Source organism: Marmota flaviventris, chromosome 10 (genome assembly GCF_047511675.1).
Source record: "Marmota flaviventris isolate mMarFla1 chromosome 10, mMarFla1.hap1, whole genome shotgun sequence".
Lineage (NCBI taxonomy): Eukaryota > Metazoa > Chordata > Mammalia > Rodentia > Sciuridae > Marmota > Marmota flaviventris.
Window position 1 is genome coordinate 19,378,511 of NC_092507.1, and position 14,599 is coordinate 19,393,109.

The 14,599-nt window shown below is 42.5% G+C and overlaps 1 protein-coding gene and 1 non-coding gene across 2 annotated transcripts in view; both read left to right on the forward strand.

Moving 5' to 3' along the window:
• Positions 1–4,203: 4,203 nt before the first annotated feature.
• Dhdds (dehydrodolichyl diphosphate synthase subunit) overlaps positions 4,204–14,599 on the forward strand; it is a 34,840-nt gene continuing 24,444 nt past the window's right edge. Inside the window, exons 1-5 of the mRNA XM_027937467.2 lie at positions 4,204–4,320; positions 4,760–4,873; positions 6,729–6,845; positions 10,249–10,391; positions 13,366–13,482. Of these exons, the coding sequence (XP_027793268.1) occupies positions 4,811–4,873; positions 6,729–6,845; positions 10,249–10,391; positions 13,366–13,482 (440 nt within the window). The 5' untranslated portion in view covers positions 4,204–4,320; positions 4,760–4,810. The remainder of the gene's footprint in view (positions 4,321–4,759; positions 4,874–6,728; positions 6,846–10,248; positions 10,392–13,365; positions 13,483–14,599) is intronic.
• On the forward strand, positions 5,932–6,003 carry Trnaa-agc (transfer RNA alanine (anticodon AGC)). The gene has a single exon. It is a non-coding gene; the product is annotated as a tRNA-Ala (tRNA).

Sequence of the window (14,599 nt, forward strand, 5' to 3'; positions counted from 1 at the left end):
TTTTATTTATTTGCTCCCTTGGATAACTGCACCTTGGGTCCCACTTTCTCCAGGATGCCAACTGCACTATCTGTGTGCGAATGACGTATCTTGTGCATTTTAACTTTTTTTTTCCCCCCTTAATATAAATATTCTGGTTTTGTATTTTTGTATATTTTAATCTAAGGCCCTCATTCCTGCACTGTGTTCTCAGGTACATGAGCAATCTCAGGGATAAGGCGGCAGCAGCTCCAGGTCTGCACAGCAGGAATAATTTTTGTTGTTGTTTTTATCACCATGGAGAGCAACCATTTGGAGTGCACAGCCTATTGAACTACCTCATTTCTGCCAATTAGAGCTCGCTTTTCTGCTATACTGTCCTCTTGAAACCCCCTCCACCTTAAATGTTTCATAGGAGACTAGGTTTTAATTGAGTTGCCCCATGACTTGATCTCCTTGTACTGGAAGACTGGAAATTAGTCTAAACAAAAAAAAAGTGGTGCAGGGAAGTTTGAGAGGTGGGGGCCAGGTTAACAGGTCCAGAGAGGAAGCCAAAGTTAAGTGATGGTTGTCTAATGATAAGGCATGGAACTTGCTTTATAGACCCATCCTTCACCAGATTAGCCTAGGCCTACCATGTACAACAGGGTGTATATGTGTTTTTTTTTTAAAAAGGAGAGTAAGGTTGAGTTCAAAGACCAATACCCTTATCCCACCCTGTGCTGTACTAGGAAGGCTATATGAACAAAGGGCTAAAATCCTTAACCTTCCAAAACTCTTGGCTTCCAGGGAGACCCATAGCAAGGACTCTATGTGGCGCCCAGAGCCAGTGTCCTGCCCTGCTGCAATAATTATGAGTAGTGTCAAGGTAGCTAAAAGAGGAAAGAAAGGGGGTTTCGTTTACATGCTGTGAGATCACCGCAAACCTACCTCACTGTGTTGAAACGGGATAAATGCAATAGAACGCATTGGGTGGTGTGTGTCTGATCCTGGTTTCTTGTCTCCCCCAGATGCTGCCCCCCTCTAGTTATTATATTTGTCTGGGCTTTGTAGGACTTTACTGCGTCTCTGAGTTGGTGATTGCTAGGTGGCCTAGTTTGTGTAAATATAATGTGTTGGTCTTTCTCCATGTTCTTTTGGGGTTTTATTGTTTACAAACTTCTTTTTGTATTGAGAGAAAAATAGCCAAAGCATCTTTGACAGAAGGTTCTGCACCAGGCAAAAGGATCTGAAACATAAGTTTGGGGGGCCCTCTTCTTGAAATGGGGGTCTTAAACCATCTTTTATGTTCCTCTTTCCCTGTTTGCTATTTTGGGTCAGATCTTCTGTCCTAAAAGCCTGACTCTTATCCTACCTTCTTCCTCAAAAGAAAACCTACATACACATTTAATCCTTTGAGTGTCTCTACAACTCTTAAATGACTTATGCAGAATTCCTAAAGAAGCTGGGATTCCCTGCCCCTTGTTCCTAACCTCTGGAGTCAAGACCAGCTCTTGATGCAATTCATGCCAAATACCACACTACTGTTTGCATGGATCAAACCTACTTAATCTGTAATTCTAAAGTAGAGAGAAGCAATTGGGGGCTTTCCATGTACAAAGTGGGGTCAGGAGACCAGGAAAGAAAATATGAATGTATGTTCAAGTCACTCAGGAACTTTTATTCAGGTGCAAGAAACTTATGTCAAAGTGGCCACAAGATTGTTTAATAGGAGACGGACGAATGTAACTCCATGTTTACTGCTAGAAACCAAAGCTTTGTGTGAAATCTTGAATTTTATGGGGGGGGAGGGAGGGAGGGAGGGTGGGAAAGTATGTACCTATCTGTTCTTTCCCTGATCTCTTCCCCTCATTCCTGAAATACAGGAGACTAAGCCCCCTTGGGCTTTGGTGACCCCCACCATTGGGGTGTTTTTATATTATGATTTGATTTTGCTGTACCCAGATACTTTCTTCCTTTCCTATTTTCTAATCATTTTATAACACACATTCTGACTCTTCCCTTCCTTCTCCTCTCCCTGGGAAAATCAATGAATAAAGACTTATTGGTACTCAAACTGTTTTCTCCTTGTCAGATATTTAGGGACCTTTTCTCCTCCCCATAGCCTTACCTTCTTAGATTGGGACTCAGAAGTCACAGAAGAACCATTAAGTTTTTCAGTTTACCACTTTGTTAAGAATGAATCTTGGAAAGTTCAGTCCTCAGCACCTCATTACAGTGGGTTTTTGTTTCTAGTTAGGTCTCTTGTCCTTTCCTTGGAAGCTGCCACATTCAAGAGGGGATTAGAGGCTTGGCATGCATAAGAATGGAGTTGCCTCTGCCACTGGCTGGGATGAAAGGACGGGGCCATGGCTTGGGGCATGAGACCCTAATAATACTCGTCCCTTACTCCTCAAAGCCCTTTACAAATCTTAATTAATTAACCCCTTATAGTACCCCGAGAAGGGAAATATGATGGGGAACTGGGGAAATTGGGGCCAAAGGAGAGTCGCTGACTATAAGCCAACATTTTCTTTGAGCCAAAGTTTGCCCGCCTTCTAATGAACATTGGCTTTTTAAACATCTCCCCCTAAGGGAAGGGTTTAAAAAACTTGATTAAAGGGAAACCAAGTATTAACACAAAGTTGAGGAAACAAACTACATTAAACCTCAAACCCTGGTAACATTACCAGAGCAAGGGTTAGAAGTTTCATACATCCCCTGCGGGTTGGGCGTTTGTAAGCTTAACTGTATCAAAAGTCAAAGCTAACAGTGGAAGCTCATAAAATAGCAAACTGCTGTTGAATTAGTCTTCCTGCAAAATTGGACTAACCTGCTAGCCTGCATCTCACTCCCCAGGAAGGGCAGATGAGTATTAAGACTATTCATGAGTGGGTTACTTATCTCCAGAGCTTTCTTTAATCATTTTGCTCGGTGAAAAATGACCCTTTCAGGCTGGGCAAAGCCAGCCTTAGCAATTTAGCGAGGCGCTAAGCAACTCGGGAAAACCCTGTCTCTAAAATACAAAAAAAAAAAAAAAAAAAAAAGGCTGGGGATGTGGGTCAGTGGTTAAGCGGCCCTGGGTTCAATCCTCGGTATCAAAACAAAAAAAAATCTTTCATCTGAAAAGACTAGAAGTCACAACATCTATTCCTTGCCTTGTTTGTGAAGCAAAGTGAAGTAAAACGGATTTTGTTGAACCCGGTATAGTCCCAGTGACTCTTAAGCAATTTACCAAGATCCTGTCTCAAAAAAGGGTGGGGATGGGATGTAGCTGAGTGGTAAATTGCCCCTGGGTTCAATTCCCACTACTCTACCTCCAAAAAAACAGGTTCGTTGAGAATGTGAGATTCTCTTCCACTTCAAACATTCAGATGGAAGTTGTTTTATGTATTAAAGCAACTACTGGTTACGTTAGACACCTAAGTTCTTTACTTTTTGTCATTTTGAGAAAATACAACTACCAGTTTCTTCTGTGATTCAGTACCCTAAAATTCCTGCAAGATTTGGTACGGAGCCAATTCCCTTTAATTTTCTACGTTGGTTCATTTCGGACGTCCGTTATTTTACAAGTCCTTCTTTAACAGCAAAGTCGTTTCTGCCCTTCCCTCTTATTTCCGCGGCTGTATGTGGGTTTTGACAGTCTGCAAATCACAGTCTGGGTGCCTAAAATCAGCCTAAAAAGGACTGTAATTCAGGTCGTCTGTAGGATTGGCTAGTGCGACTACCATCTTCCCAAATGATAAATCCACTAAATAAGACGCAATACGATAAAAATATGATCTTGAACACTAGGCTGAGAGAAGGGGTTCTGATGAAGCCCAGTCCTGGCGCTGCCTTACCCCAGTTCTCCGCAGCCTGCTGTTAGAGGTGGAGAAGCCTCTCCGTTTTCTAAGGTAAGGCTCCCTTAATTCTTGCCCTGTGGTACATTTCCGAAACACATTTTTGCCGAGGCCTTGGAATCTTGGGGGTCAATAGACCTCCCAGCTCCGGACGCCGGGCCGGCCCCGCCTTCCCCAGCACGTGGCCGGGAAAGCCACCGCCTGCCGCGCTCGGTCACGTGAGCTCGACTTTCGTCCACGCGCCGACGGAGCGTGCGCAAAGGGCAGGCGTGGCCCCTACCACCCTCCTCCCGCGCCCGGTTCAAACCGCTCCTCCCACTCAGCCGCAAGCGTCAGGCGCGCCCCGCCCACTGGGTGACGGGAGGGGCGTGGTCCAGCGCCCAACGATGACGTGTTCTTCCAGCGCCACGTCGTGAGGAAGTATAGGCGCACTGGAGCAGTGGGAGTACACCCAGCTGAGCGGCAAAGCTGCAGGACTTGAGAAAGAAGGAGAGAGGTGACAGCTGCGGGAGAGATACAGGTACAACTAAGGGAATAGATAATTATGGGACCATTGAGTTATCAGGAAACGGGTGTGGCAGGCGAACGGACTAGTGACTGGGATCGCAAAGTGGGAAATGGCTTGAGAGAAGGAGAAGGAAGGTATGGGGCATGACCAAGATATAGGTACCATGACGTGTCAGGAAGCAAACATGGATATTCAGAAGAAATTAGTTCAGATAATAAGGAAAAGAAAATGGGAGCAAAGTCCACAAGGCCAGGAGAATCAAGCAAAGGCTTCTTGCCCCAAAGGTCCTATTAGTTTATACAGCTGTGCATGATGAAAGATTAGAGACTTAGGCCATTGTCTTTGGATTCTGATGCTGGCTGCTTTCCACAGTCCAGGTGCATCTCTAGAAGCCAACTGTAGCTATTTGCAAATGCTAGTGACGTCTTATTCTCTTTCTTGTTTATCCAAGGTTACCTGGCTAGTGTCTTGTTCTGGGGTAATTTTTGATTGGACGAGAACTATGTCATGGATCAAGGAAGGAGAGCTATCACTTTGGGAGCGGTTCTGTGCTAACATCATAAAGGTAAGCAGTGGGCCAGTGCATCATTTGGCCTTTTGGTCAGTTGGGTAATCTTGTATTCAATCCTATTATTATTCAAGTTGAACAATCTATAGTAAAAAGTGGACTTTATCAAGGAAACAATCTTAGAATTGTAAGGTAACTTCCAGTCTACATTTCTATTAAGTTATTGTTCCAGCTGACATTTTCAGGCAGTCCAAGCTGTTCCAATATCATTGGTTAGCATAAACTGTTAGGTTTTCCTTATAGAGAGATGAAATTTGTTTCCTTGGAGCTTTGATCCTAATACTGTCCTCTGGGTTCAGATAGGAAAAGTAATTTTTCTTTGATGTGATATTACAGCATAATGGTTAAAAGAGTTTGGACCCTGGCAGGCAAGCATGAACGAAGGTCCTATTTATTAACCATGTGACTCTTAGTTATTATGCAGTTGTTATGAGGATAAAGTGAAACATACACATAAAGCACTTGGCACAATGTCTAACATTTTTTGGGGGGTTGTAGATGGACATAATACCTTCGTTTTATTTATTGATTTTTTTTTTTTTTTATGTGGTGCTGAGGATCGAATCCAGTGCCTCACACATGCTAGGCAAGTGCTCTACCACTGAGCCACAACCACAACCCATAACATTACTATTATTTGGATACTATGATTGCTATTTCCCATATCCCCCTTTGCATACCCAAGTCTTCCCTCGGCTTTTTCTCCAGGAATCACAACGTGTTATGTCCTCTGCCTAAGATAGGTTTGAGATTAGAACCACTTAGGTTGGATTTGTTTTTCAGCCATAGACTGTCAAGCAGTAGGTATATGAGTAAATTTGTGAGTCAGAAGCTCTTATTCCCACCACATGCTCACATACCAAGTGGTTTCAAGCAGGCCAAAAAATGGAAATTATGGGCTGGGGATATAGTTTAGTTGGTAGAGTGCTTGCCTTGCATGCACAATGCCCTGGGTTCAATCCCCAGCACCACAAAAAAAGAAAAAAGAAAGAAAATGGAAATTATCTCCTCGGGAAATTGTGGCAGTCACATGTTGGGAAGAATAAACTGGGGCTGGGAATGTAGCTCAGTGGTAGAGTATTTGCCTAGCATGCTGAAGACCTGGGTTCAATCCCCAGTACCCCCCACCACAATGATAATAATAATATAAAAATAAAAGATTAGAACAACACTGGGCCTAAATTCCTGTAGCAGTGTTGGCTATACCCGGGGAATGGGTACCTTTTTTTTTTTTTCCCTGAGATGAGGGGTCTTACTATGTTGCCCAGGCTGGGTGCAAGCCATTTTCCCATCTCAATTTCCCAAGAACTGGGACTACAGGCCTTTGCTACTGTACAAGGCTTGGTGTCTCTTTCATGTGAAGGATGCCATCTCCATTTGACTATGTCATCAGGGTTCTTCCTTTGCCTTCCTGTTGGAGACTCATGAAAACAAGGTTGTAGTAAAGAGCATTTGGTTAAAAGATGAACTCTGAAAAGAGACAGACCCTTATTTAAATCCCTACTTTGCCTCTTCTTAGCTGTGTGACTTGTGTTATTCACTTGACCTTTCTGAACCTCAGTTTATTCATGCATAAAATGAAGGTAATATTGCTTACTTTATAAAGTTATATGATAAGATGATGTAGAAAAAGCCCAGCATGGTATTTGGCATGTATTAAGTGCTCAATAAACATAAGTAAAATAAACTGAAGTACTTAATGCAGTTTTATTGAACTAAAAGTGTAAAATACTCAGTGACATTTTTCAGGGATTTTGTCATATAGCTCAAAGCTATCAGTGTGCAGTGTAGTGTCTCCCCTCATCCCCAGAGAATATGAGATTGGTTCATCATTTGTCTTCTTATTCCACAGGCAGGCCCAATGCCCAAACACATTGCATTCATAATGGATGGGAACCGTCGCTATGCCAAGAAGTGCCAGGTGGAACGGCAGGAGGGCCACTCACAGGGCTTCAACAAGCTGGCTGAGGTGGGTGTAGATGGCAGAACTCAAGGTGAAAATCTGTGGAGGGTTGGATTATTGCTAGAAAAATGAGACCCTGAGATTGAACCCAGAGGTGTTTATCCACTGAGCTACATCCCCAGACTTTTTTGGGGGGGTACCAAGGATTGTACTCAGGAGCACTTGACCACTGAGCCACATCCCCAACCCTATTTTGTATTTTTATTTAGAGACAGGGTTTCACTGAGTTGCTTAGCACCTCACTTTTGCTAAGACCGACTTTGAACTTGAAGTCCTTCTGCCTGAGCCTCCCGAGCCACTGGGATTATAAGCATGTGCCGCCTCACCTGGCCTCACCCCTTTTTAGCTTAGGGACTTGCTATGTTTCTAATACTTCCCTCAAACTTGTGATCCTCCTGCCTTATCCTCCTGAGTAACTGGGATTATAGCTGTGTGCTACCATGTGTGGCCAAGAGTGTTTTTGTTTGTTTGTTTGTTTGTTTTAAAGCCAGTCTCAGCAAAAGTGAGGCGCTAAGCAACTCAGTGAGACCCTGTCTCTAAACAAAATAGGTCTGGGGACGTAGCTCAATGGTCGAGTGTCCCTGAGTTCAATCCTCAGTACCGCCCCCCCCCCCCCCAAAATATGGAATATTATATCTTTGTGAAATTTTTTCTTGATGCTGGGGTTGGAATCTAGGGCCTCACACGTTCTAAACACATCTACCTCTGAGCTACACACTCACATTTTGTAACTAACTTGTAAGAAGAATAGAAATATGGTTTATAGTCCCCAGGTTCCAGTGTCCTGGCATAAGAGCAAGCCCTGATGTTAGGGCATTAATAATTTTTGCCTCAAAAAAATGGGGTATTGGGGTTTCTCCAGCACTCTTATAGAAGTCTATAGATTTACTAACCCCTGCTTCTCTTTTGCAATTAAGTAAGGCAGTTTTGCCTAGTACTTAGAAGCTTGAGCTCTGGAGTACTTAGAACTCACTGATATAGGCAAATTTCTTAACCTTGTAAAGACAAAGAACTAATTGGCACCCTTGCACTCCACTTACTGGCTTTGTGACTTGCAGTAAGTTATGCAGCTTCCCTTTGCCTCAGTAAAACAGGGTGTACAATAATCTCCATTTTAAGAGATGGATGTGAAGATTCAGCAAGATGGCATACAGCATAGGGCCTAACCTAGGGAAGAGCTGAAAAAAATTGAAACTGTTGTAGGGGTGGGTTCCAGCCTAGGTGTGCCATCCAAGATGGCTGCCTTGCAAGGTCTTCAGAGCCTGAGTCTAGTCAAATATCAGGTTATTAATGGTACTTTCCCCAAGGTATTACTGCATTTGTTTTGTCTGTGTACCTGTAAAGGATCAGAGAGTTAGTTCTACAGCTTTGTTTCTTCTTTTTTTCTTCTTGGTACGGGGAATTGAACCCAGGGGCACTTAACCACTGAGCCACATCCCCAGCCCTTTTTTTTGGGGGGGGGGGGTGCTGGGGGTTGAACTCAGGGGCACTCGCCCACTGAACCCTATTTTTTGTATTTTATTTAGAGACAGGGTCTCACTGAATTGCCTAGTGCCTCCCTTTTGCTGAGGCTAGCTTTGAACTCATGATCCTCCTGCTCACCCTCCTGAGCTGCTGGGATTACAGGCATGCGTTACCACACTTGGCTTCCCCAACCCTTTTTATTTATTTTGAGATGGGGTCTTGCTAAGTTGCATAGTGCCTCCCTTGCCAAGTTGCTGAGTGACTCTGGCCTGGAACTTGCAGTCCTCCTGTCTCAACCTCCCAAGCCGCTGGGATTAAAAGCAGGAGCCACTGTTCTTCAGTTGTGTTTGAATGTCTTTTATCCTCATCTTTAACCTCCAGCTCCCCATCTCATTGTTTTTCTTGACTCAGGATTGTTCTCCATCTTTAGTGATCTGGGTTAGAGCAACCCCAGAGGACTGAGTAAATTATGTGGTTTTTTTCTTACTTGCTTTTTTTCCCCTCCCGAGGCTGGGGGATAGAACCCAAGGCCTCATGCATACTAGGCAAGTGCTCTACTATTGAGCTACATCCCCAACCCAAGTTTTCCTTCTTTTTAAATTGAAATATGATTTCATACAGTGCAATACACACACTTCAGTTTTTAATAATTGAATTCATCTAACCCTGTAAAGATATAGAACCATCTCTGCAGAAAGTTTCCTATGTCCCTTCCCAGTCTAGACCTGTTCTCCCTTCTCCTTTCTGTAACTATAGACTGATTTTTCCTGTTCTAAAATTTCATATAATAAAATCATACAGTGGAGAATTTTGACATGATTTTTCAGCTTTACGAGTCTGTTTTACCAGGTATAAATTAGGCATGAAGACAGTTATGCCACTTTTAAGTGATTGTTTGAAAAATCAGATGAAGGGGCTAGGCATGGGGGTGCATGCCTATAGTCCCAGCAGGAGAAGGCAATGCAGGAGAATTTTAAGTTCAAATTCAAGGCTAACCTGGGCAATTTAGTGAAACCCTTTTTAAAATAAAAAAGGGTTGGGGATGTAGCTCAGTGGTAAGAGCTCTGGGTTCAATTCCCAGGACTGAGGGGGTGAAAAAAAGAAAAGAAAAATCAAATGAAATAATATACATGAAAAACATTTGCTGGGGCTGTAACTCAGTGGCAGAGCACACTTGCCTAGCATATGTGAGGCACTGGGTTTGAGCCTTAGCACCACATAAAAATAAACAAAATAAAGGCATGCTATCCATCTACAACTACAAAAAAAATTGCCAACTCTGAAATGTTGCATAATTGTCCAATTATTGCTTTAACCTTTTAATTTATTAGTCTCTCATAATATCAGAAAAATTAAGTTGTGCTGTGAATATCTTATATTTTATATTATTTGTTAGCCACCTTGTTGTAGATGGATTGTGATCCCTTTATTCAGACCAGGAGATTTTAACCCAGAGCAGTTAAATAATTTGTCTCTGGTCCCATAACAAGTCCATGATGCAGCCAAGGACCAGAACCTAGGTCTTCACACTCTCAGTGGAGAGTTTTTTTTTAGTGCACCACAGTAGCATCTATGTAGTCACATTCACTAAGACTCACATTTTTTAGTTTCTTTCTTTTTTTTTTTTTTAGTTGTAGATAGACATATCATCTTTATTTTATTTATTTATTTTTATGTGTTGCTGGGGATCAAACCCAGTGCCTCATTACATGCTAGGTGAGTGCTCTACCACTGAGCCACAACCCCAGCCTATATTTTTCACTTTCTTAAACAGAAACTTTCTGCTTATTTGGTTATTCTCACATAGCACTACTATTATTGTAGCTTTACCCAGGTTTGAGGAGAAAAGTCTGTCTCCCATCTCAACTCTGAGTCAGGGCTGAAGCATCTCTTATTTCTTTTCTTCTCTTCCTGCGTCCTAGCTCTTTACCTTCTCCCCTCTCAGACTCTGCGCTGGTGTTTGAACTTGGGCATCCTTGAAGTGACAGTCTACGCGTTCAGCATTGAGAACTTCAAACGCTCCAAGAGTGAGGTTGATGGGCTACTGGATCTGGCCCGGCAGAAGTTCACCTGCTTGATGGAAGAACAGTAAGATGCTATCTGAGGAGAGAACGTGTTCTTCCTCCACTTGCAGCCTTCCCCTGGCATTCACAGCTCTGTTATCTGAGGCTTATTTAAGGGCCTCTAAGTCCTTTTAATGTTAGATCTCTGGTGGCAAGTATCAGAAATGCAAACTAGTTTTTCTTTTTTCTTTCTTTCAAGGGGGCATTTAATGAAGGATATTGAGATATTTCACAGAATTTAAAGACAATTACAGCCAGCCTCAAGCAAAACTGAAATCAAGAATTAAAATCCATTTGGTAGAACCTCTTCATACATTTTCTTTCTCCTCTCTGCAGACCATATTTCTCTGCTTCAAGAGAACAGCCCAGAATGAGCTCGAATCTTATTTGGCTCACCTTGATCAAATGTTTGTCCTAGAAACAATAAATTGTCACTAGGGGAATGGAAGGCAATATGAAGAAGTCATTTGTTGCTGCATATAGATCCCTATAAAGTTACTATGCTCCTCTTGCATAGTCTCTTGGGAGGGCTGGGAGATGCTTGAGTCCTCTATTGGGAAGTGTCAATACTATCACAACAATAACATTACGTGTCACAAAGTTTAGGCTTACTTAGGGAGCAAAGCCAAAAAGGGGGAAAGAGGATGTTTAATGGAGATTTTTTTTTCTTTGAAACATAGGTCCCACCAGGCTCAGTGGCACACTCCCATAATCTCCACAGCTTGGGAGGCTGAGGCAGGAGGATCATGAGTTCAAAGCCAGCAAATAAAATATAAATATAAAATATAAAAAAGGGCTGGGAGTGTTACTCAGTGGTAAAGCGTTCATGGGTTCAGTCCCTTGCACACAAATAGCATGGATCCCTCTTCAGTCACAATTGCCCAAAAGTCTTAATTAGCAGCTGATAGCTGTTGTCTGCCCAGCTCATACCTAGGAGTAGGAAGATGAGAGAACAGACCCTAGGTTCCAGCAGTGATGGGCCTAGAAGAAGCTTCTGGGAAGTTGCTTTTGCCATTTCTGTCCCTTTGTGGGTGGTGGAAAGCATAGCTGGGCTTCCCACAGTCTGTTTTAGAATGGTGAGACCCTGGGCTGCAAACATTGCTCCTTGGTTCCTAGCAGAGTTCATTCTGCTCAAAGTCATCATTCAACTCAGAGTCATCATGCCCAGGTTCTGAAGATGGAGGTGTGGGGAGAAACATTCTTTTGTACTATATACTAATCTTATTTTTGTAAATGCTTAGTGTGTGCCAGGCCCTTAACCTCAGATGTCTTCTCATTTAATGGTCACATTACCTCATAAGAAGGATATTATTAGCCTTGTTTTAGAGAGGAAGAACATAAAAACCAGAGAAGTTAAGGCATATATTCTGAATCACACAGCTATCAGAAACAGGCATAGCCAAGGTGTGTCCCTGGATCTTACTGGCCCCAGAGATGAGCTGTTGTCTACTACATGTGCGCTAAAAAAATAGGAAACACCCTTATAATTCTTATAAGATCAGAACATATGACAGTGGAGGTAGTACTGAGATTGCTGTAATCAGTACTAGAGAAAATGGACATAGCTTACCATGAAAAAACAGAGAAAGTGTTTATGCAAGGTTAGCAAGGATGTGAGGGTACTAGGGCTTGAATCTAGGAGTTCTTAATTCAGATTTTGCTTTGGTTTGACTGTATGTCAGCTGTAGCTCTAGATTTTGCTTCACACACCTTGAAGAAATGTAGTTGAAGGTTATATGTGGTGGGCTATGTGGATGTGGCCTTCAGCTCTGGATCAAGGTGCTTTAAGAACTGCCAGAGGGGCTGGGGATGTAGCTCAAGCGGTAGCGTGCTTGCCTGGCATGTGTGCGGTCCGGGTTCGATCCTCAGCACCACATACAAACAAAGATGTTGTGTCCGCCGAAAAACTGAAAAATAAATATTAAAAATTCTCTCTCTCTCTCTCTCTTAAAAAAAAAAAAAAGAACTGCCAGAGATCCATCCCCATCCTATAGTGTTGAGCTCCTATTTCTGAAGAAGGAAGGATTCGGTTTCTCCATAGCATTTCCAACTGAGAGAAGCTGGGTGAATAACAGTGAATTTGTTCTCATGTGTATGGAGACTGGAAGTTACTGTGTGGAAGTGCTATAGTATGATTAAGAGGACAGGCTCTATAGCAAGACTCCCTGGATTCAAATCCTGGCTATTCATTCAACTGCTGTCTGAACAAATTATCTAATCTCCCTATGCCTCAGTCTCCTCATCTGTAAAGGGGAATTATGGTGGTATTATCTCAAAATTGTTTTGAGAATAGAATGTATATAAAGTACGTAGACTACTGTCTGATACTTAGGAAACATAATTAATGTTAGCTGCTACTTTCATAGCATATTTCACCAGAACATAACAAAACCAATAATACAACTCCTGCCCTAGAGCAGTTTGCTTACTTGTCAAAGTGGGACAGACACATCATAGAATGCATAAAATGCAACTTAATTTGCCAACAAGGACTCTTAGGTTGGTATAATGTATGATCAGAGCTTGAGTTCTCTAGCTGGGTGTGATGGTGCACTCCTGTAATCCCAGTGACTCTGGAGGCTGTGGCAGGAGGATCACAAGTTTGAGGCCAGCCTCAGCAACTTAGCAAGACCCTGTCTGAAAATAAAAAAGTAGACTGGGGATGTAGCTTTTTCACCCCTGGATTCAATCCTGGGGTGAAAAAAAGACATTTGGGTTCTCATGGCAGATAAAGCATGACATTTCAGTGCATATTAACACTTGATGACTGCATGACCTTAGACAGTCCATACCTGACTATTCTTTCTGATCCTCATCAGTGTAGTAAAAACTCCTTTGAAAGCTGTTGAAGAGAAATAATACACTGAAATAATACACATAGAACAGTGCCTGATGGAGGAAAGCACTTAGAAGCTGGTGTTTGGTTTTTATCTAAGCTCCTTGCCCTCTCCAACTGAATAGGTGCTTTGTCTCAGCACTGCCTCCTTTTTCCCAATCAGGGAGAAGCTGCAGAAACATGGGGTATGCATCCGGGTCTTGGGTGATCTGCATTTGTTGCCCTTGGACCTCCAGGAGTTGATTGCACAAGCCGTACAGGCCACTAAGAACTACAATAAGTAAGTGCTCAGATATTCCCTCAGAAACCTGTATCCCTCTTTGATTTCCTGCTGCTTTTAGGGAGACATCCTCAGCCTTTCTTGGTCTGTAATTGGTATAGGGGCAATGAGGAAATAATTTGGGATGCTAAAGGACTTCCTTCTTCCATCTGTAGGACAGACCATTGATGCTACTAAATAATGTTATTAGTGTGTATATTAATACATAGACACACTTTTTCATATTTTCCCCACCCCATCCCCAAATTAACATACATGTTTTTTTTAGACCTGATAAGCATTGGGATGGAATTGCAGCAGTCCTCATCCTTGTCTCTCTGAAGATACATCCTTCAAGAAATTATTTCTTAAGATAGGCATAGTGGCACATGCCTGTAATCCCAGCAGTTTGGGAGATTAAGGCAGGAGGATCACAAGTACAAGGCCAGCCTTGGCCACTTAAGCAAGACCCTGACTCAAAACAAAAAAGGCTGGGAACATAGCTCAATGGTAAAGTGCCCCTGGGTTAAATCCCCAGTAACACATACAGAAAAGAAAGAAATTAATTTTTAGAAATGCTTTTTCTTGCCAGGCATGGTCGTACATGCCTGTAAATCCCAGCAACTCAGGAGGCTGAGGCAAGACGATCACAAATTCAAGAAGGCCTGCCTTAGCAATTTAGCAAGGCCCTAAGCAACTTAGACCCTATCTCAAATAACAAAGACTGGGGATGCAGCTCAGTGGTTAAGCACCCCAGGGTTCAATCCCTAGTACCAAAAAAAAAAAAAAAAAAGAAAAAGGAAAAAAAAGAAAGTTGTTTGCTAGGGATTGAATTGAGGATTCTGCATACACTAGATAAATGCTCTGCCAGCAACCTATGTCTCCAGCCTAATTTTCTACCCATTCCTTTAACCCATGGACATATGATCTTGGCAGGTCATACAATTAGAAGGTGAATAGAGTAATAAGTAAACTTCATTATGTGTGGCTTTGGAATATAATATGTGCTTGGCAGTGCATTTGTTTTTCATCAGATTTCCTTTGCTGTGCTAATGTCACTGGTTCACATCCTCTGCAAGCTGGTTGGCAATAGAAGAGGAGAGGTTAAGAGGGCAATAGAGACCATTTCAAACTTTTC